The 20,778-nt window shown below is 51.0% G+C and overlaps 1 protein-coding gene across 4 annotated transcripts; it reads left to right on the plus strand.

The window, feature by feature from the left end:
* The first annotated feature begins 2,221 nt into the window (after positions 1–2,221).
* MYORG (myogenesis regulating glycosidase) lies at positions 2,222–18,163 on the plus strand. 4 transcript variants are annotated; one of them, XM_083155459.1, is made up of 2 exons: positions 2,222–2,312; positions 13,550–18,163. In XM_083155459.1, exon 2 carries the CDS (start codon positions 13,605–13,607, stop codon positions 15,627–15,629), a length of 2,025 nt encoding a protein of 674 aa, XP_083011585.1. In that variant the 5' UTR covers positions 2,222–2,312; positions 13,550–13,604; the 3' UTR covers positions 15,630–18,163. The 4 variants fall into 4 exon arrangements, with proteins under 4 accessions (XP_083011585.1, XP_083011586.1, XP_083011587.1 ...); XM_083155460.1 differs by lacking the exon at positions 2,222–2,312 and adding an exon at positions 8,056–8,287; XM_083155461.1 differs by lacking the exon at positions 2,222–2,312 and adding an exon at positions 12,094–12,248.
* Positions 18,164–20,778: the final 2,615 nt, after the last annotated feature.

A 20,778-nucleotide genomic window follows, 5' to 3' on the forward strand; every position in this document is an offset into this window, starting at 1 on the left:
TCATAGTTACCTCCCTTCCTGCATTCTGCAGGAGACTCCCTGACATAGCAGCAATCTCCCTCTCTCTCTCATTCGTCTAGCAATCTCCCTCATGTCACCTAGCCCACATTACACTGTTACATCATAGTTACCTCCCATTCTGCATTCTGCAGGAGACTCCCTGACATAGCAGCAATCTCCCTCTCTCCCTCATTAGTCTTGCAATCTCCCTCATGTCACCTAGCCCACATTACACTGTTACATCATAGTTACCTCCCATTCTGCATTCTGCAGGAGACTCCCTGACATAGCAGCAATCTCCCTCTCTCCCTCATTAGTCTAACAGTCTCCCTCATGTCACCTAGCCCACATTACACTGTTACATCATAGTTACCTTCCCTCCTGCATTCTGCAGGAGACTCCCTGACATAGCAGCAATCTCCCTATCTCCCTCATTAGTCTAGCAATCTCCCCCATGTCACCTAGCCCACATTACACTGTTACATCATAGTTACCTCCCCTCCTGCATTCTGCAGGAGACTCCCTGACATAGCAGCAATCTCCCTTTCTCGATCATTAGTCTAGCAATCTCCCCCATGTCACCTAGCCCACATTACACTGTTACATCATAGTTACCTCCCCTCCTGCATTCTGCAGGAGACTCCCTGACATAGCAGCAATCTCCCTCTCTCCCTCATTAGTCTAGTAATCTCCCCCATGTCACCTAGCTCACATTACACTGTTACATCATAGTTACCTCCCCTCCTGCATTCTGCAGGAGACTCACTGACATAGCAGCAATCTCCCTCTCTCCCTCATTAGTCTAGCAATCTCCCTCATGTCACCTAGCCCACATTACACTGTTACATTTTGGGGAAAAGGAATGAGAGACAGATACATTTACATTGAATAATCAGCACCATTACCCAGCACGTTACCAAGTATAGTATCTCTTACTAACTGCTTTGCTGCTCATCTACATTTGGATCTAAAGGTCCACACACACTGCACAGTCACCAGTGGGGGGGGGGGGTTACGATTTTGCATAGCCCAGCGTTATGCAAAGCCGTCCTCAAAGCTGCTCATCTGATCAGCAGACGGTCGGCTTTCCTGTGGTGATGATGTGGGAGCGCTCATCGCCGGGCCATACACACTGGGCAGCTTTGAGCTGAAAGCAGCTAAAGCTCTCTGTTTTGAGCGTCTTTCAGATGTAGCAGTACACAGCCACGCTTCTAGGTGCTGCGGTCACAATCTCTTCATATATGGAACTAGACACGCCCTTTAGGTGGAGCATGACACGCCCCCTCAATGGAGGGCTGTGCAAAATTCTATTTCCAACTATAATCTTCCTGAAACTAGTTTTCAATAGTAGGCAAGTATGGTATTACAGGAACCATGGAAGCTTCTGAGGTCAGTAGGAAGTGGTGGCCGGGTTCATTGATTATGAATGGAAGTGGCAAACACGACGGACGCTCCAGAGTCAAAACGTATCCTCCATCGATGGCGTCTGTAAAATACAGAATTAACATCAGGAAAACCTATAGTCGGCTTGATTAAGATTTGCTCCATGGCGTACAGGTATTGGTGACCATTGATGATAACGACCAATCCGGTGCCTGTGATTGGCCGTCCCAGGTTACTGTACGGCAGAGAAAGGGAACCTTTGGCCCTCCAATACATCCCAGCATGCCCTGAAACAATTTAAGCATGGCCAAATAACAAAACTGTAGCAGGGCATGCTGGGATGTGTAGTTCAATAACAGCTGGAGGGCAATAGGTTCCCATCCCTGCTTTACGGCTTGCGGTATTACGCTTTGGCGCGGCGGTGGCTACGCTCCTCCGGTACAGACATCCGCCCCCTCACTACTTATGTCACTACCTGGGGTAACACTAGGGTGACCAACTCACCTCTTTAATCCGGGAACATATTAATTACACAGGTTCTGTGGCAGTTTAAAACCAGGTGAAAGCCAACCACAGAACCTGTGTAATTAATATGTGTCCCGGATTAAAGGTAACACTGACCCCTCATACCCCATACACCCCAACCCTCCCCACTGCAGCTGGGACCCTGTCACGTGACATCACTGGGGGCAGGAACTGAGAGACACATCATCTCTCATGCAGCAACTCCTGAACTACACCTCCCAGAAACCACTAGGTGGCAGCACCGCCCACATCCTATCTGACAAACCAGTCCTCTGTCCAATCACCGGCCGCACCCATTTCCGCCCACACACTGCCTGACACGCGGCCGTCCAATCAGCGGCCGCCTCCAACATCATAACAAAGCTGCACTTCCTAAAGGCAATGCTGCGGGCTGCGGGACCCGGGTGAGTGACCCGGCGAGGGGAGGGGCGGGGCTGGGAGATGGGGGGGCTGTGTGTGTACAGGGAGAGGGGAGATGGGGGGGCTGTGTGTACAGAGAGAGGGGAGATGGGGGGGCTGTGTGTGTACAGAGAGAGGGGAGATGGGGGGGCTGTGTGTACAGAGAGAGGGGAGATGGGGGGGCTGTGTGTGTACAGAGAGAGGGGAGATGGGGGGGGGCTGTGTGTACAGAGAGAGGGGAGATGGGGGGGGGGCTGTGTGTGTGTAAGGGGAGATGGGGGGGGTGCTGTGTGTACAGAGAGAGAGAGAGGGGAGATGGGGGGGGGGGGGCTGTGTGTGTAAGGGGAGATGGGGGGGTGCTGTGTGTGTACAGAGAGAGGGGAGATGGGGGGGTGCTGTGTGTGTACAGAGAGAGGGGAGATGGGAGGGGTGCTGTGTGTGTGCAGAGAGAGGGGAGATGGGGGGGGGGGCTGTGTGTGTACAGAGAGAGGGGAGATGGGGGGGTGCTGTGTGTGTACAGAGAGAGGGGAGATGGGGGGGTGCTGTGTGTGTGTGTGCAGAGAGAGGGGAGATGGGGGGGGGGCTGTGTGTGTACAGAGAGAGGGGAGATGGGGGGGCTGTGTGTGTACAGAGAGAGGGGAGATGGGGGGCTTTGTGTGTACAGAGAGAGGGGAGATGGGGGGCTGTGTGTGTACAGGGAGAGGGGAGATGGGTGGGGCTGTGTGTGTACAGAGAGAGGGGAGATGGGGGGGTGCTGTGTGTGTGCAGAGAGAGGGGAGATGGGGGGGTGCTGTGTGTGTGCAGAGAGAGGGGAGATGGGGGGGTGCTGTGTGTGTGCAGAGAGAGGGGAGATGGGGGGGGGGGGCTGTGTGTGTACAGAGAGAGAGGGGGGAGATGGGGGGCTGTGTGTGTACAGGGAGAGGGGAGATGGTGGGGCTCTGTGTGTACAGAGAGAGGGGAGATGGGGGGCTGTGTGTGTACAGAGAGAGGGGAGATGGGGGGCTGTGTGTGTACAGAGAGAGGTTAGATGGGGGGCTGTGTGTGTACAGAGAGAGGGGAGATGGGGGGGCTTTGTGTACAGAGAGAGGGGAGATGGGGGGCTGTGTGTGTACAGAGAGAGGGGAGATGGGGGGCTGTGTGTGTACAGAGAGAGGGGAGATGGGGTGCTGTGTGTGTACAGAGAGAGGGGAGATGGGGGGGGGGGCTGTGTGTGTACACGGAGATGGGGGGGGGGGGCTGTGTGTGTACAGAGAGAGGGGAGATGGGGGGCTGTGTGTGTACACGGAGATGGGGGGGGGCTGTGTGTGTACAGAGAGAGGGGAGATGGGGGGCTGTGTGTGTACAGAGAGAGAGGAGATGGGGGGCTGTGTGTGTACAGAGAGAGGGGAGATGGGGGGATGTGTGTGTACAGAGAGAGGGGAGATGGGGGGCTGTGTGTGTACAGAGAGAGGGGAGATGGGGGGGCTGTGTGTGTACAGAGTGAGGGGAGATGGGGGGGGCTGTGTGTGTACAGAGAGAGGGGAGATGGGGGGGGCTGTGTGTGTACAGAGAGAGGGGAGATGGGGGGGGGCTGTGTGTGTACAGAGTGAGGGGAGATGGGGGGGGGGCTGTGTGTGTACAGAGTGAGGGGAGATGGGGGGGGGGGCTGTGTGTGTACAGAGTGAGGGGAGATGGGGGGGGACTGTGTGTGTACAGAGTGAGGGGAGATGGGGGGCTGTGTGTGTACAGAGAGAGGGGAGATGGGGGGGCTGTGTGTGTACAGGGAGAGGGGAGATGGGTGGGGCTGTGTGTGTGTGTGTACAGAGAGATGGGGGATGGGGGGGGCTGTGTGTGTACAGGGAGAAGGGAGATGGGTGGGGCTGTGTGTGTGTGTGTACAGAGAGAGGGGGGATGGGGGGGGGGCTGTGTGTGTACACAGAGAGGGGAGATGGGGGAGCTGTGTGTGTACACAGAGAGGGGAGATGGGGGGCTGTGTGTGTACACAGAGAGGGGAGATGGGGGGCTGTGTGTGTACAGAGAGAGGGGAGATGGGGGGGCTGTGTGTGTGCAGAGAGAGGGGAGATGGGGAGCTGTGTGTGTGCAGAGAGGGGAGATGGGGGGCTGTGTGTGTACAGAGATAGGGGAGATGGGGGGGCTGTGTGTGTACAGAGAGAGGGGAGATGGGGGGGGCTGTGTGTGTACAGAGAGAGGGGAGATGGGGGGGGGGCTGTGTGTGTACAGAGAGAGGGGAGATGGGGGGGGGCTGTGTGTGTACAGAGAGAGGGGAGATGGGGGGGGCTGTGTGTGTGCAGAGAGAGGGGAGATGGGGAGCTGTGTGTGTGCAGAGAGAGGGGAGATGGGGGGCTGTGTGTGTGCAGAGATAGGGGAGATGGGGGGGGCTGTGTGTGTGCAGAGATAGGGGAGATGGGGGGGGCTGTGTGTGTACAGAGATAGGGGAGATGGGGGGGCTGTGTGTGTACAGAGAGAGGGGAGATGGGGGGGGCTGTGTGTGTACAGAGAGAGGGGAGATGGGGGGGGCTGTGTGTGTACAGAGAGAGGGGAGATGGGGGGGCTGTGTGTGTACAGAGAGAGGGGAGATGGGGGGGCTGTGTGTGTACAGAGAGAGGGGAGTGTGTGTACAGAGAGAGGGTTGATGGGGGGGGGGGGCTGTGTGTGTACAGAGAGAGGGTTGATGGGGGGGGCTGTGTGTGTACAGAGAGAGGGTTGATGGGGGGGGGGCTGTGTGTGTACAGAGAGAGGGTTGATGGGGGGTGCTGTGTGTGTACAGAGAGAGGGTTGATGGGGGGGCCTGTGTGTACAGAGAGAGGGTTGATGGGGGGGGGCTGTGTGTACAGAGAGAGTGTTGATGGGGGGGGGGGGCTGTGTGTGTACAGAGAGAGGGGAGTGTGTGTACAGAGAGAGGGTTGATGGGGGGGGGGCTGTGTGTGTACAGAGAGAGGGTTGATGGGGGGGGGGCTGTGTGTGTACAGAGAGAGTGTTGATGGGGGGGGGGGCTGTGTATACAGAGAGAGTGTTAATGGGGGGGGGGGGGCTGTGTGTGTACAGAGAGAGGGGAGATGGGGGGGGGGGCTGTGTGTGTTCAGAGAGAGGGGAGATGGGGAGGGCTGTATGTGTACAGAGAGAGGGGAGATGGGGAGGGCTGTATGTGTACAGAGAGAGGGGAGATGGGGAGGGCTGTATGTGTGCAGAGAGAGGGGAGATGGGGGGCTGTGTGTGTGCAGAGAGAGGGGAGATGGGGGGGCTGTGTGTGTACAGAGATAGGGGAGATGGGGGGGGGGCTGTGTGTGTACAGAGATAGGGGAGATGGGGGGGGCTGTGTGTGTACAGAGAGAGGGGAGATGGGGGGGGGGCTGTGTGTGTACAGAGAGAGGGGAGATGGGGGGGGGCTGTGTGTGTATAGAGAGAGGGGAGATGGGGGGGCTGTGTGTGTACAGAGAGAGGGGAGATGGGGGGGGCTGTGTGTGTACAGAGAGAGGGGAGATGGGGGGGCTGTGTGTGTACAGAGAGAGGGGAGTGTGTGTACAGAGAGAGGGTTGATGGGGGGGGGGGGGCTGTGTGTGTACAGAGAGAGGGTTGATGGGGGGTGCTGTGTGTGTACAGAGAGAGGGTTGATGGGGGGTGCTGTGTGTGTACAGAGAGAGGGTTGATGGGGGGGCCTGTGTGTGTACAGAGAGAGGGTTGATGGGGGGGCTGTGTGTACAGAGAGAGTGTTGATGGGGGGGGGGCTGTGTGTGTACAGAGAGAGGGGAGTGTGTGTACAGAGAGAGGGTTGATGGGGGGGGCTGTGTGTGTACAGAGAGAGGGTTGATGGGGGGGGGGGGCTGTGTGTGTACAGAGAGAGGGTTGATGGGGGGGGGGGCTGTGTGTGTACAGAGAGAGGGTTGATGGGGGGTGCTGTGTGTGTACAGAGAGAGGGTTGATGGGGGGGGGGGCTGTGTGTGTACAGAGAGAGGGTTGATGGGGGGGGGGCTGTGTGTACAGAGAGAGGGTTGATGGGGGGGGCTGTGTGTACAGAGAGAGGGGAGATGGGGGGGCTGTATGTGTACAGAGAGAGGGGAGATGGGGGGCTGTGTGTGTACAGAGAGAGGGGAGATGGGGGGCTGTGTGTGTACAGAGTGAGGGAGATGGGGGGGCTGTGTGTGTACAGAGAGAGGGGAGATGGGGGGGGCTGTGTGTGTACAGAGAGAGGGAGATGGGGGGGGCTGTGTGTGTACAGAGAGAGGGGAGATGGGGGGGCTGTGTGTGTACAGAGTGAGGGGAGATGGGGGGGGGGGCTGTGTGTGTACAGAGTGAGGGGAGATGGGGGGGGACTGTGTGTGTACAGAGAGAGGGTTGATGGGGGGTGCTGTGTGTGTACAGAGAGAGGGTTGATGGGGGGGCCTGTGTGTGTACAGAGAGAGGGTTGATGGGGGGGGGGGGGGCTGTGTGTACAGAGAGAGTGTTGATGGGGGGGGGGCTGTGTGTGTACAGAGAGAGGGGAGTGTGTGTACAGAGAGAGGGTTGATGGGGGGGGGGGGGGCTGTGTGTGTACAGAGAGAGGGTTGATGGGGGGGGGGGGGCTGTGTGTGTACAGAGAGAGGGTTGATGGGGGGGGGGGCTGTGTGTGTACAGAGAGAGGGTTGATGGGGGGGGCTGTGTGTGTACAGAGAGAGGGTTGATGGGGGGGGGGGGCTGTGTGTGTACAGAGAGAGGGTTGATGGGGGGGGCTGTGTGTACAGAGAGAGGGTTGATGGGGGGGGGGGGGGGGCCTGTGTGTGTACAGAGAGAGGGGAGATGGGGGGGGGGGGGCTGTGTGTGTTCAGAGAGAGGGGAGATGGGGAGGGCTGTATGTGTACAGAGAGAGGGGAGATGGGGAGGCTGTATGTGTACGGAGAGAGGGGAGATGGGGAGGGCTGTATGTGTACAGAGAGAGGGGAGATGGGGGGGCTGTATGTGTACAGAGAGAGGGGAGATGGGGGGGCTGTGTGTGTACAGAGAGAGGGGAGATGGGGGGGCTGTGTGTGTACAGATCTTTACAAACGATATATCTTTGATAGAATCAGGCTGATTGGGGGCAGAGCTGACATCACATGACTTCCCCTCACACACCTGGCCACACCCCTCACCATGTAATGATTCCCCAGTGTGTGCAGTGTGTGCTTAGCCCAGAACTTAAGGTCCATACACACTCGGTGACTATGCCCAGCGTGTATTGACAGTGTTGATCGCGTTCATCGCTGCGGGGAAAGCCGCTCAGTGCATACACCACCCGGCGCCGATGAAGGTGGGAGGACGTCGTTGCATAGCGCAGCGCTATGCAAAGCCGTCCTGAAAGCCGCTCATCTGCTGGTGTAACCAGCGGCTTTCTCGGGAGTGTGCAGCAGCGATCATCGCCGGGCCATACATACTGGGCGGCTTTGCGCTGAAAGCCGCTCAAACCTCCTGTTTTGAGCAACTTTCAGCTCATAGTCGCCCAGTGTGTATGGGCCGTTACTCAGCGGCTGTGATAGAATCAGGCTGATCGGGGATGGAACTGACATCACATGACTTCGCCTCACACACCTGGGCACGCCAGCGTGTCCCAGCCACTCCCAGAAAATGGCCAGGGCGACACCCACAATACTCTACTTTCTGTCAATCACTTTGAAAAAAGGTGATTGACACTGGTTAAAAAATAAAAAAAAAAGTATGATGATTTGATTGCAGGACAGCCGTGTGCCATGTGTACTACGGGCCATGCGCAGTCTATCGATAGTGTGCCGTCAGCATGTGCGCCCCATATAGGACAGTGTGTATGCAGCTTTAGGAGTGTGTTATCCTGTGCGCCCCCCACCCCCTTCCTGTGTGCTGTAGTGATAGTGGTGCGTGGACTTTGCACTTGTAGCATCGGTGTCATGTGACCTGTATCTTCGGATGTTCCTGACTCTGTGTTCCCCAAGGCTCACACACTGCAGCTGCGGCTGGTGCCAGTGACCCAGCGTTAGTCAGTCCTGGGAGCGCTGTAAGTAATATATATAATGTGCGTATGCTGGAGTCCGATGCTTATTACATGGGGTCTGTCTGTCTCCACCGTCTCTGGAATCTCCTCTGTACCAGGCTGTGTGTCGGCTGTTACTGGTCCTGGCATCTTCTTGGTTTTATGGAGGCATTGCTTTTATTGACCCTTTCCTGCCCTGAATGGTGGAGAACCTCTCGGTATTGTTATTTTGTGGGGCTGCAGTGTACGGCGCTACCTGACCAGGCGGCATCGGCTCTGTGGTTCTAGTATTGTGATCTTAGCTACTTATTTTATTAATATACTGTCCCATCCCTGGAATAGACCACTGGGTTACCCGCTCCCCTGTCCCATCCCTGAAATAGACCACTGGGTTACCCGCTCCCCTGTGCTGGCTCCTTATTTATTTATTTATTTATTTATTTATTTATTAACATTTTCTTTTATAGCGCAGCATATTCCGTTGCACTTTACAATAGCAGACAGTGATACAACAAAACAGGTATTTATAGACAGTCAAAAGGTAGGAGGGCCCTGCTCGCAAGCTTACAATCTATAGGGAAATAGGCATTGATACATATGGATAGATACTGTATTCTTTATTGCATCGATTCCACCAGAATGAAGGTTCTATGACTGGTTCTGGAATTTGATAAGCTTGCCTGAAGTGATGAGTTTTTAGGGAACGCTTATAGGTTTGGAGACTGGAGGAGAGTCTTATTGTGCTTGGGAGGGCATTCCACAGAGTGGGTGCAGCCCGTAGAAAGTCCTGCAGTCGGGAATGGGAGCGAGTAATGAGTGTGGATGAGAGACGCAGATCTTGGGAGGAGGGTAGAGGTCGTGTTGGAAGATACATTGAGATAAGAGAAGATATGTATGTTGGTGTAGTTTGGTTTATGGCTTTGTGTGTAAGTAAAATAATTTTGTATTGAATACGGTAGAATACAGGTAACCAATGAAGTGACTGACAGAGTAGCGTTGCAGACGATGAACGTCTGGCTAGGAAGATTAGCCTCGCAGCTGCAGTCAGGATGGACTGTAGTGGTGAGAGTCTGTATTGGGAAGGCCAATAAGGAGACTATTGCGATAATCAATGCGTGAGATGATGAGAGCATGGATTAGAGTGTTAGCAGTGTCTTGTGTAAGGTAAGGGCGAGTTTTTAATATGTTTTTTAGGTGCATGTGGCATGATTTTGAGACAGATTGAATGTGGGGTACAAAGGAAAGTTCTGAGTCAAGGATAACACCTAGGCAGCGAGCTTGAGAGGTAGGAGTGATTGTCATCTTCTCAACAGCGATAGAGATATCAGGTTGGCAACTACTATTTATTGGCGGAAATATAATTTATTCTGTTTTTGAGAACAGACAGATGGTGACAGAACGTGACAGAGTGGCTTTATCTGATAGCATACGCCGCTGCAAACTCCTCCCCTTGTGTCGCCATCACTGTGACTGATATAAGGGCTCCGTCATCTGACCACGGCCTCCTGCGCTGGTGTCTGTGCCCCGGGTGAGCAGCCGCTTAATCGATGCCACCTCCCGGGAACCACCATCACTTTTCCGCCACATTTCCTATTTCACCCAAAGACCTAAAAATGCGCACAATTTGCTAGTCTTAGGGATGGATTTGGAGCGAACGCCTTCGGTAAGTTTCACATTCGCCATGGCGTTCGCTCCAGGATGGGCGGACAGGGGTTGGACACAGGGGGCTGCCCAGAGATTCATAGGATTGCCGAGGAAACGGTGGGTGTACCCCTGCAAACGCAGGTGGGATGAGGCCTGCTTGGGGCAGGCAGATGACGTCAGCGCCCGACACGTATTTGTCCAGAAGAATATGCTAGAAAGTCAGTCCAGGGTGACCATACAATGATTTCTCTCCCGTTCGGCTGCATGCGAGTGAGCGGATTCGGCGGGGGGCTGGTCTGAATCAGGCCCTTAGTATTAGGGACCCAACAGAGATACCAGGTCACCTTGATGCTGGTTGGGCCAATGAATATACCAAGATCCTCTATTATTGGTTAATAACGTGGAGTGTGCATCTGCACCGTGTTTTTTCTTTGCAGAACTACATTCCCAGCATGATAGAATGCACAACCTATTCAAATGAGGTGCTAAGGACCCCCCTTCCCCCAAATAATGCAGTGTGTGATGTATATAATGCAGTGTGTGATGTATATAATGCAGTGTGTGTGTGATGTATACAGTAGATAATGCAGTGTGTGATGTATATAATGCAGTGTGTGATGTATACAGGAGATAATGCAGTGTGTGATGTATATAATGCAGTGTGTGATGTATACAGGAGATAATGCAGTGTGATGTATATAATGCAGTGTGTGATGTATACAGGAGATAATGCAGTGTGTGTGATGTATGCAGGAGATAATGCAGTGTGTGATGTATACAGGAGATAATGCAGGGTGTGATGTATATAATGCAGTGTGTGATGTATACAGGAGATAATGCAGTGTGTGATGCATATAATGCAGTGTGTGTGATGTATACAGGAGATAATGCAGTGTGTGATGCATATAATGCTGTGTGTGTGATGTATACAGGAGATAATGCAGTGTGTGATGCATATAATGCTGTGTGTGTGATGTATACAGGAGATAATGCAGTGTGTGATGTATATAATGCAGTGTGTGATGTATACAGGAGATAATGCAGTGTGTGATGTATATAATGCAGTGTGTGATGTATACAGGAGATAATGCAGTGTGTGATGTATATAATGCAGTGTGTGATGTATACAGGAGATAATGCAGTGTGTGTGTGATGTATGTGATGTATATAATGCAGTGTGGGTGATGTATACAGGAGATAATGCAGTGTGTGATGTATATAATGCAGTGTGTGTGATGTATACAGGAGATAATGCAGTGTGTGTGTGTGTGTGTGTGATGTATGTGATGTATATAATGCAGTGTGCGTGATGTATACAGGAGATAATGCAGTGTGTGATGTATACAGGAGATAATGCAGTATGTGATGTATATAATGCAGTGTGTGATGTATACAGGAGATAATGCAGTGTGTGATTATACAGAAGATAATGCAGTGTATGTGACGTATATAATGCAGTGTGTGATGTATACAGGAGATAATGCAGTGTATGTGACGTATATAATGCAGTGTGATGTATACAGAAGATAATGCAGTGTGTGATGTATATAGTGCAGTGTGTGATGCATACAGAAGATAATGCAGTGTGTGATGTATATAGTGCAGTGTGTGATGTATACAGGAGATAATGCAGTGTGTGATGTATACAGGAGATAATGCAGTGTATGTGATGTATATAATGCAGTGTGTGATGTATACAGGAGATAATGCAGTGTATGTGACGTATATAATGTAGTGTGTGATGTATACAGAAGATAATGCAGCGTCTGTGACGTATATAATGCAGTGTGTGATGTATATAGTGCAGTGTGTGATGTATACAGGAGATAATGCAGTGTGTGATGTATATAGGAGATAATGCAGTGCATGTGACGTATATAATGCAGTCTGTGATGTATACAGGAGATAATGCAGTGTGTGATGTATATAATGCAGGGTGATCTGCTTCGGTACGGCACAGAGCAGTCTGACACTGCGTGTGACCTGATTCCAGCACTGGGTATATATATGTATAAATAGGCCTCACCACTGGCACACAGTAACAAGTTTCACAACTCTCGGAGTCAGATGACTTTCCTGGCAGATGTGCCCGTCTCTTCTGACTCCATGCCCAGTGGCTGTGGGGTAACTGGAATCCTCCGGCTTATTGCAGTTACATTCAGGCTGCGTGTAAGGAGAGGTCTTCCTGGGACAGTACTCACATTATCTCCTGTATACTCACTAAAAGTGAGAGCTGCTGCTCTCTGCTATCAGCGTCCTCTGTAGATGTACAGACAGGAGCTCTGGGCTCTGTAAGGGAAAACCCTGTGACTCCTTGTCGGATCCGGTGAGTCCCTGGCTGGTGAGTGTTACTTGTTGTGGAGAAGATTGTACACTGCCGGAGGTGTGTGCTGTGCTGTTGTGTATTCAGTATATACTTGTGTAGTTGTGGCAGTTTGTGCGGCTCCCAGTTCACTGAGCTATGAATGTGTGCTGTGGTAACGCGGATCCTGTAGGGTGTGAATCTCATTACTGGGGCAATATAATGTGCTGGGGGATTCCTCGCCCCTTCCCGATCGCTGACGCTAAACAGGGCATTAGCGAATGAGACCAGGAGACTGTATGGTCCCCCCGGATGCCCCTCGCTGTGGTAGGTTGAGGAGTCCTGTAAGCCGCGCTCCTTCATCCGGGACATATACAGTTTTTGCTGGTGTTATTCCTAGTGACCGCCACTGTGTGTGTGTTGGGGGGGGTGTCCTGTCCTCTGACCGCGGGTTACAGAGCGCCTGATTCTGCCCTAATTTCTAGGCTGCGAATTGGCAACCAAGACTGCGCATGTATTGTTGTGCACATGCGTCCATACCCCCTGCGAGCAAAGTCAGGTCCTAATTACCCCCAGATTCGCAGCTACAGTGTAGCAATACATAGCGGCGCTGGCGTTCATTGTGCATCTTAGCGCGCTTATAGTGTTAGCTTTGTTAGCAAGGCGAAAACGCATGCAAATGGGCAAAACCAGGCGGCAGATGTACCGTACAGAGAGATTTAGATGTGGGTGGGGTCAAACTAAAATTGCAGTGCAAGTATAAAGCGGTCTTACATCTGCTGGCTACATGCAAAAGCAGCCAGTATTTAACCTGCACAGAAACAATATAAATGCATCTGCTCCCCTGCGTGGCCGCATAGTGTGTCTCAAACACTTACTTGCTTTTTTGTTTTACTGAATCTGACCCTATGTACTTGGGTTTGGCATGGATTAGTTGCAGAGTGCGTAGCCTGTTGCACGGGGCTGTGATTCGGGGATAGGTGTATGGGCACGTGTATATGGGACAGGGCCTGTCCCAGCTGATCCCTACATTTCAGGCTATAAATGAAGCAGGTAGGATGCGTTCAGCCAATTAGTGCAGGTACAAAATGACTGTTTTGTTTTTGTACCCTCAACCCTGCCCCAGCGCCCCTATTATATCGGTCTGCCCTGTGTATGGGAACTGCACATTATTATTATTATTATTATTATTATTATTATTATTATTATTATTATTATTATAGGAATGTGTTCCATGTTCCTCTTTACCTCGTATTCATGAGCAATAAATGATACATGACTTGTCTGTTCCATGTGACTTGTATGTACAGGGATCTAATTGAGGTCTTCTTCTGTTCTAGGCCTGAAGTATCGTCCATTGCTTTGTCGGTAATTCGGAAGCAGTAGACCAGCACCATGTACACTTTCTTGCCGGAAAACATCACCCCGGTCAAACAGAAGGTTCCGAAGGAGCAGAAGCCGCTGATAATCGCAGTCCTACTGGGCATTACACTGGTCATCTGTGCCGTGGTCTCCTGGTGCTACTACTCCATCTCTCTCCGCAAAGCCGATTATCTAAAGACGGAGCTGCTGTATCTGAAGAAAGATGGGTTCATTATACACAACCACCAGGGGAAGGTGGTCTTCAGGATGGCCTTCCAGTCTGGTGTTCTAAATCTAGATTCCTGCGCCAAGTATGGAGAAATTCTATCTTGTGCCAGATCCGACAAGGGGCAGCTGAAGTTCTTCGTTCAGACCGTGAAGAAGGACAAAGACACCGTAATGTGTTACCGCGTCCGCTGGGAGGAGTTTGTGACCAATACCGCCATCAAGCACACCATGTATTGGGATAATGCTTATTGGTACGGCGGGGCTGAAATGGGCACACAGCACTGGCCAATTAAACTGTCTGGATACCAGGAGCCCAAGCCCTTCATAACGGGTGATGTTTACTCGTTTAGAGATAGCTTTGGTGGAATTCTGGAGAGTTACTGGCTGTCGTCCAATGCGACAGCTATTAAAATCAATGCCTCAGTTCCTTTCCACCTCGGCTGGAACAGTACAGAGAAGGTCTTTTTCTTTGAAGCAAGATACAAAGATTCCCCTTACAAGCCTCCCCCCGGAAAACCACCCTTCCCGGAACTAAGCTACAGGGTGTGCGTGGGTTCTGATGTCACCTCCATTCACAAGTACATGGTGAGGAGATATTTCAACAAGCCCAGCAGGATACCTTCAGAAAGTGCCTTCAAGTATCCGATCTGGTCAACGTGGGCGCTGTACAAAACTGCCATTGACCGGGAGAAGCTTCTGAACTTCACGGAAAGCATAAAGAAGTACAATTTCAATTACAGCCATATAGAAATCGATGACATGTACACAAACCACTATGGTGACTTTGACTTTGATCCTGTCAAGTTTCCTAATGCCACCGCCATGTTCAAAAAGCTGAAGGAAGATGGTTTCAAGGTGACGCTTTGGATTCATCCTTTTGTCAACTACAACTCCTCCAACTTCGGTGTCGGCATAGAAAAGGGACTGTTTGTGAAGGAACCCAGCGGGCGGCTACCTGCCATGGTCCAGTGGTGGAACGGGATCGGAGCCATCCTAGATTTTACCAACCCCAGCACAAAGGAATGGTTTCAGAATAACCTGAGACAGCTTCGGACCAAGTACGGCATTTCATCATTTAAGTTTGATGCCGGAGAAACCAGTTACCTCCCGTCACAGTTCAGTACATTTCAGCCATTATCCGATCCCAACATGTTCAGCCGGCGGTACACCGAAATGGCTGATCAGTTTTATGACCTTGCGGAGTTGAGGGTTGGTTATCAGTCGCAAAACATCTCCTGTTTCTTCAGGATCATAGACCGGGACTCGGTGTGGGGCTACGAACTGGGTTTAAAGTCCATCATACCAACGGTCCTCACCATCAGCATGCTTGGGTATCCCTTCATCTTGCCGGACATGATCGGTGGGAACTCCTACACAAACTTCACAAAGGATATGAAAGAGCTTTACATCCGGTGGCTGGAGGTCTCTGCGTTCATGCCTTCCATGCAGTTCTCTATTCCACCGTGGCTCTTCGATAAGGAGGTCATCGAAATCGCTCAGAAGTTCACCAGGATCCATGAGTCCTTGGTGGCCCCGCTACTACTAGAGCTTGCCGGGGAAGTCACAGACACCGGAGATCCTATCATTCGGCCCATCTGGTGGATCTCTCCGAACGACGAGGCTGCGCATAAAATTGATTCCCAGTTTCTCATAGGGGACACGTTAATGGTGGCCCCAGTTCTGGAGCCTGGGAAACAGGAGCGGGATGTCTACCTTCCTGCCGGAAAGTGGCGCAGCTACAAGGGAGAACTCTTCCAGAGGACTCCCGTGCTCCTGACGGACTACCCGGTAGATTTGGATGAAGTGGCCTATTTCACTTGGGTGTCTTAACCGATACGGTCTCTACTTAGATGTGACTCGGCCATGACTAACAGTATACCATTTTTTTTTTTTTTTTACATTGCACCAGCACGTCATGCTAGCGCAGAGAGTATTAATCGTGTGTTTCCGAGCCATCCTCAAATTACACGTCCAAGCCATGCTTTAAGGATATTCCTGTCTGCCTGGGCACCCTGTTACAGTTACGTACGTACCAATCTGAAAAGATTAATGACTTCTCGAGAAAGAAAACGACTTTTCCCATTATTCTGTAACTAATTTGCACTCTGTAATATACAACGATGGCTGCTGGTTTGGTTTGAGGATGGGCTGAGAGACCCGGAGACTGATGCCGGTCTGCGGCGCATTGAGTCGGGACTAGTCGCTGTTACGCACTTTATCTCAGGCAGCGCTGATGCCGGAAAAGAAGCGACTGTCCTTATCAGCTGCAGCTTATCTCCAATATCCATGTGCTTCCAGTGTGACTAGGAGTTGGGGACGTACCTGCGATGTCCCGTCCTGTGGGGGGATACATCATTTTAGGAGGATTTGTGGACTTTCTGCTCCGCATCTCCAGCAGCCGCCATATGCTTTGTTGTGTTTGTGGCGCTCATCGGTGTAGGTTGCTCTGTGTTGGTATAAGTGTCCCTAGCCACCATTTGTATTTGCTGGAGCTAAACCAATTCCCCGCCCCAAGGACTGGAGCCGTCTTCTGGCCTAAAGGGAACGCAGGACATATAGGAATTATTTTGTTGCCGGCTGAATTTTCAGCCATTGTGTTTACAAGCCTCTGGGAACAAGGCGCATTGTGTGGGTTCCCGGAGAGGATCTTAGGGGTGCACAGAAATAGGATAATGTCATGTCGGCGCCAAACCTGCGGCCCCAGGATGTTCTCCTCCTCGGACGTGCCTGGAACTGAAGCTGTGCTATTATCCCCCCCCCCCCCCCCCCCCCCCTGAGGCCAGGCCCCATCTCCCACCTTCTATAAGTGCCTTGCTACTTCGCTGCGATTCACCATCCTCCATTGTCTCCCGTTATTGCTGCTTATATCAGTATTTAGGCTCCATGATTCAGCTACTTACGGCTCACACCTAGAAGTTTCTATGAACAGCAGTAATGGGCCCTTTGGCGGTAACGGCAGCAGCGCAGCTGTACACTTTCTATGGTGCTGTCTGTGCTTTGGTACAGCTGGAGTACACTGTGGCGCATCACCAAGCACATATCCCATGTCACATATACGCCTTCATTTCAGCAGAAAGGTATTATAGCTGCTCAGTGTTAGTTGGAACGCTAATTGCTGAAATCCTGCTTCATCTGTATATAGTAGCTGGGGTACAACTGCGAATCTCTCCTCAGAGACAACTAATTATTGCCATATTCTGCCCTCCAGTTATTTCTCCTAAATGATAGTTAAAGAAAGTATTCTGATTCTGAGGTGAGCGTAAAGAGCAGTAACTGTGCCCTGGGTAACACCATGCTGCACTGCAGGGGGCAGATGTATCATGTGCAGAGAGGTAGGTGTAGGAGGGGTGTGTCCTAGCTCATAGCTACATTGCAGTGTGAGAATAAAGCTGCCCAGCATGTGTGGGCTACATGCAGAAGTAGCCAGTAACTGGGCACCTGGGTAACACCATGCTGCACTGCAGGGGGCAGATGTAACATGTGCAGAGTTAGGTGTGGTCAGTCCTAGCTCAGAGCTACACTGCAGGGTGACGGGGCACAGGTACTTGCTCTTACCCCCACCTCAGGCCATGTAATCTGCTTGTTTACGTTCAGGTTGTGGGGATTTTTGTGATCATTTGCAGAGTTTATATTTGTACAGGTGTGAATCCTCCGCTGTTTTGGGTCATTATCGCCAGCACACACGTGCTCGCAGGCTGAGTGACAGACAGGGGGTGTGTGTGCATTGGTCCGCCCAGTTGGGCTGACCCCTGCCTGCCACGCGGCATAGCACACGGACTCTGAGTAATGAGGTCTCCAGTGGGGTGGACACAGTGCTGTGTATATGGGACATTCCCCACCAGAGCCTCCAGTCTTCCTGTGTCTGTTTCTCACCCTTGGGTAGTGCATGGGGCCCTTATGCACTGTGGCCCCATGGTGTGCTAACTATTAAACTGGCTTGATGTAAACTCTCTAACGTACGTGTGATGATCTATCTCAGGCCTGGCCAATCTGCGGCTCTCCAGCTGCTTTGAAACTACAAGTCCCAGCATGCTTTGCCACAGTATTGCTATTATGGAATGCTAAAGTGTGGCAGAGCATGCTGGGATGTGTAAACAGCTGGAGAGCCAGTGATTGGCCAGACCTGATCTATATCTCCTGGACTCCTAGTATATAGGGTTCCTTAATGTTCTACTATAGATAAGCTAGCCGGGGGTGCTGGGAGATGTAGTTCTGCATAGCGTACCCCGGTTCCGTCTGCCAGACTCCTAGATGGGCGGTACCAAAGGAAAATCTCATTGTGTGGAATGGAATAAGCTAAATGTGTTTTCTACTGATATTTTTTTAATACATATTAAATATATTTGAGATCATTTATGGGAAAAGGGGAATTTGAAGTGTTGACGTTTATTTCTGGTGAATGTCCGTCCGGTTTCTATATATAATTCTGTGCTTTTCTGAATGTAACGGATTACAGCCAAGTATTCTAAAGGGAATCTGTCATTAAAGCGCTATTGTGTGGTGTATGTACCTGTGCTACAGGGTATCCGTATAGCCAATAGCGCTATTGTGTGGTGTATGTACCTGTGCTACAGGGTATCCGTATAGCCAATAGCGCTATTGTGTGGTGTATGTACCTGTGCTACAGGGTATCCGTATAGCCAATAGCGCTATTGTGTGGTGTATGTACCTGTGCTACAGGGTATCCGTATAGCCAATAGCGCTATTGTGTGGTGTATGTACCTGTGCTACAGGGTATCCGTATAGCCAATAGCGCTATTGCGTGGTGTATGTACCTGTGCTACAGGGTATCCGTATAGCCAATAGCGCTATTGCGTGGTGTATGTACCTGTGCTACAGGGTATCCGTATAGCCAATAGCGCTATTGTGTGGTGTATGTACCTGTGCTACAGGGTATCCGTATAGCAAATAGCGCTATTGTGTGGTGTATGTACCTGTGCTACAGGGTATCCGTATAGCCAATAGCGCTATTGTGTGGTGTATGTACCTGTGCTACAGGGTATCCGTATAGCCAATAGCGCTATTGTGTGGTGTATGTACCTGTGCTACAGGGTATCCGTATAGCCAATAGCGCTATTGTGTGGTGTATGTACCTGTGCTACAGGGTATCCGTATAGCAAATAGCGCTATTGTGTGGTGTATGTACCTGTGCTACAGGGTATCCGTATAGCAAAAAGCGCTATTGTGTGGTGTATGTACCTGTGCTACAGGGTATCCGTATAGCCAATAGCGCTATTGTGTGGTGTATGTACCTGTGCTACAGGGTATCCGTATAGCCAATAGCGCTATTGTGTGGTGTATGTACCTGTGCTACAGGGTATCCGTATAGCAAATAGCGCTATTGTGTGGTGTATGTACCTGTGCTACAGGGTATCCGTATAGCCAATAGCGCTATTGTGTGGTGTATGTACCTGTGCTACAGGGTATCCGTATAGCAAATAGCGCTATTGTGTGGTGTATGTACCTGTGCTACAGGGTATCCGTATAGCCAATAGCGCTATTGTGTGGTGTATGTACCTGTGCTACAGGGTATCCGTATAGCCAATAACGCTATTGTGTGGTGTATGTACCTGTGCTACAGGGTATCCGTATAGCAAATAGCGCTATTGTGTGGTGTATGTACCTGTGCTACAGGGTATCCGTATAGCCAATAGCGCTATTGTGTGGTGTATGTACCTGTGCTACAGGGTATCCGTATAGCAAATAGCGCTATTGTGTGGTGTATGTACCTGTGCTACAGGGTATCCGTATAGCAAATAGCGCTATTGTGTGGTGTATGTACCTGTGCTACAGGGTATCCGTATAGCCAATAGCGCTATTGTGTGGTGTATGTACCTGTGCTACAGGGTATCCGTATAGCCAATAGCGCTATTGTGTGGTGTATGTACCTGTGCTACAGGGTATCCGTATAGCCAATAGCGCTATTGTGTGGTGTATGTACCTGTGCTACAGGGTATCCGTATAGCCAATAGCGCTATTGTGTGGTGTATGTACCTGTGCTACAGGGTATCCGTATAGCCAATAGCGCTATTGTGTGGTGTATGTACCTGTGCTGCAGGGTATCCGTATAGCCAATAGCGCTATTGTGTGGTGTATGTACCTGTGCTACAGGGTATCCGTATAGCCAATAACGCTATTGTGTGGTGTATGTACCTGTGCTACAGGGTATCCGTATAGCAAATAGCGCTATTGTGTGGTGTATGTACCTGTGCTACAGGGTATCCGTATAGCCAATAGCGCTATTGTGTGGTGTATGTACCTGTGCTACAGGGTATCCGTATAGCCAATAGCGCTATTGTGTGGTGTATGTACCTGTGCTACAGGGTATCCGTATAGCCAATAGCGCTATTGTGTGGTGTATGTACCTGTGCTACAGGGTATCCGTATAGCCAATAACGCTATTGTGTGGTGTATGTACCTGTGCTACAGGGTATCCGTATAGCAAATAGCGCTATTGTGTGGTGTATGTACCTGTGCTACAGGGTATCCGTATAGCCAATAGCGCTATTGTGTGGTGTATGTACCTGTGCTACAGGGTATCCGTATAGCAAATAGCGCTATTGTGTGGTGTATGTACCTGTGCTACAGGGTATCCGTATAGCCAATAACGCTATTGTGTGGTGTATGTACCTGTGCTACAGGGTATCCGTATAGCAAATAGCGCTATTGTGTGGTGTATGTACCTGTGCTACAGGGTATCCGTATAGCCAATAGCGCTATTGTGTGGTGTATGTACCTGTGCTACAGGGTATCCGTATAGCCAATAACGCTATTGTGTGGTGTATGTACCTGTGCTACAGGGTATCCGTATAGCAAATAGCGCTATTGTGTGGTGTATGTACCTGTGCTACAGGGTATCCGTATAGCCAATAGCGCTATTGTGTGGTGTATGTACCTGTGCTACAGGGTATCCGTATAGCAAATAGCGCTATTGTGTGGTGTATGTACCTGTGCTACAGGGTATCCGTATAGCAAAAAG

Source organism: Crinia signifera, chromosome 1, assembly GCF_055691185.1.
Source record: "Crinia signifera chromosome 1, ASM5569118v1, whole genome shotgun sequence".
Classification (NCBI taxonomy): Eukaryota; Metazoa; Chordata; class Amphibia; order Anura; family Myobatrachidae; genus Crinia; species Crinia signifera.

Excerpts from the sequence above, each read along its gene's own strand:
- MYORG (XM_083155459.1), top strand. The coding sequence starts at position 13,605 with ATGTACACTTTCTTGCCGGAAAACATCACCCCGGTCAAACAGAAGGTT.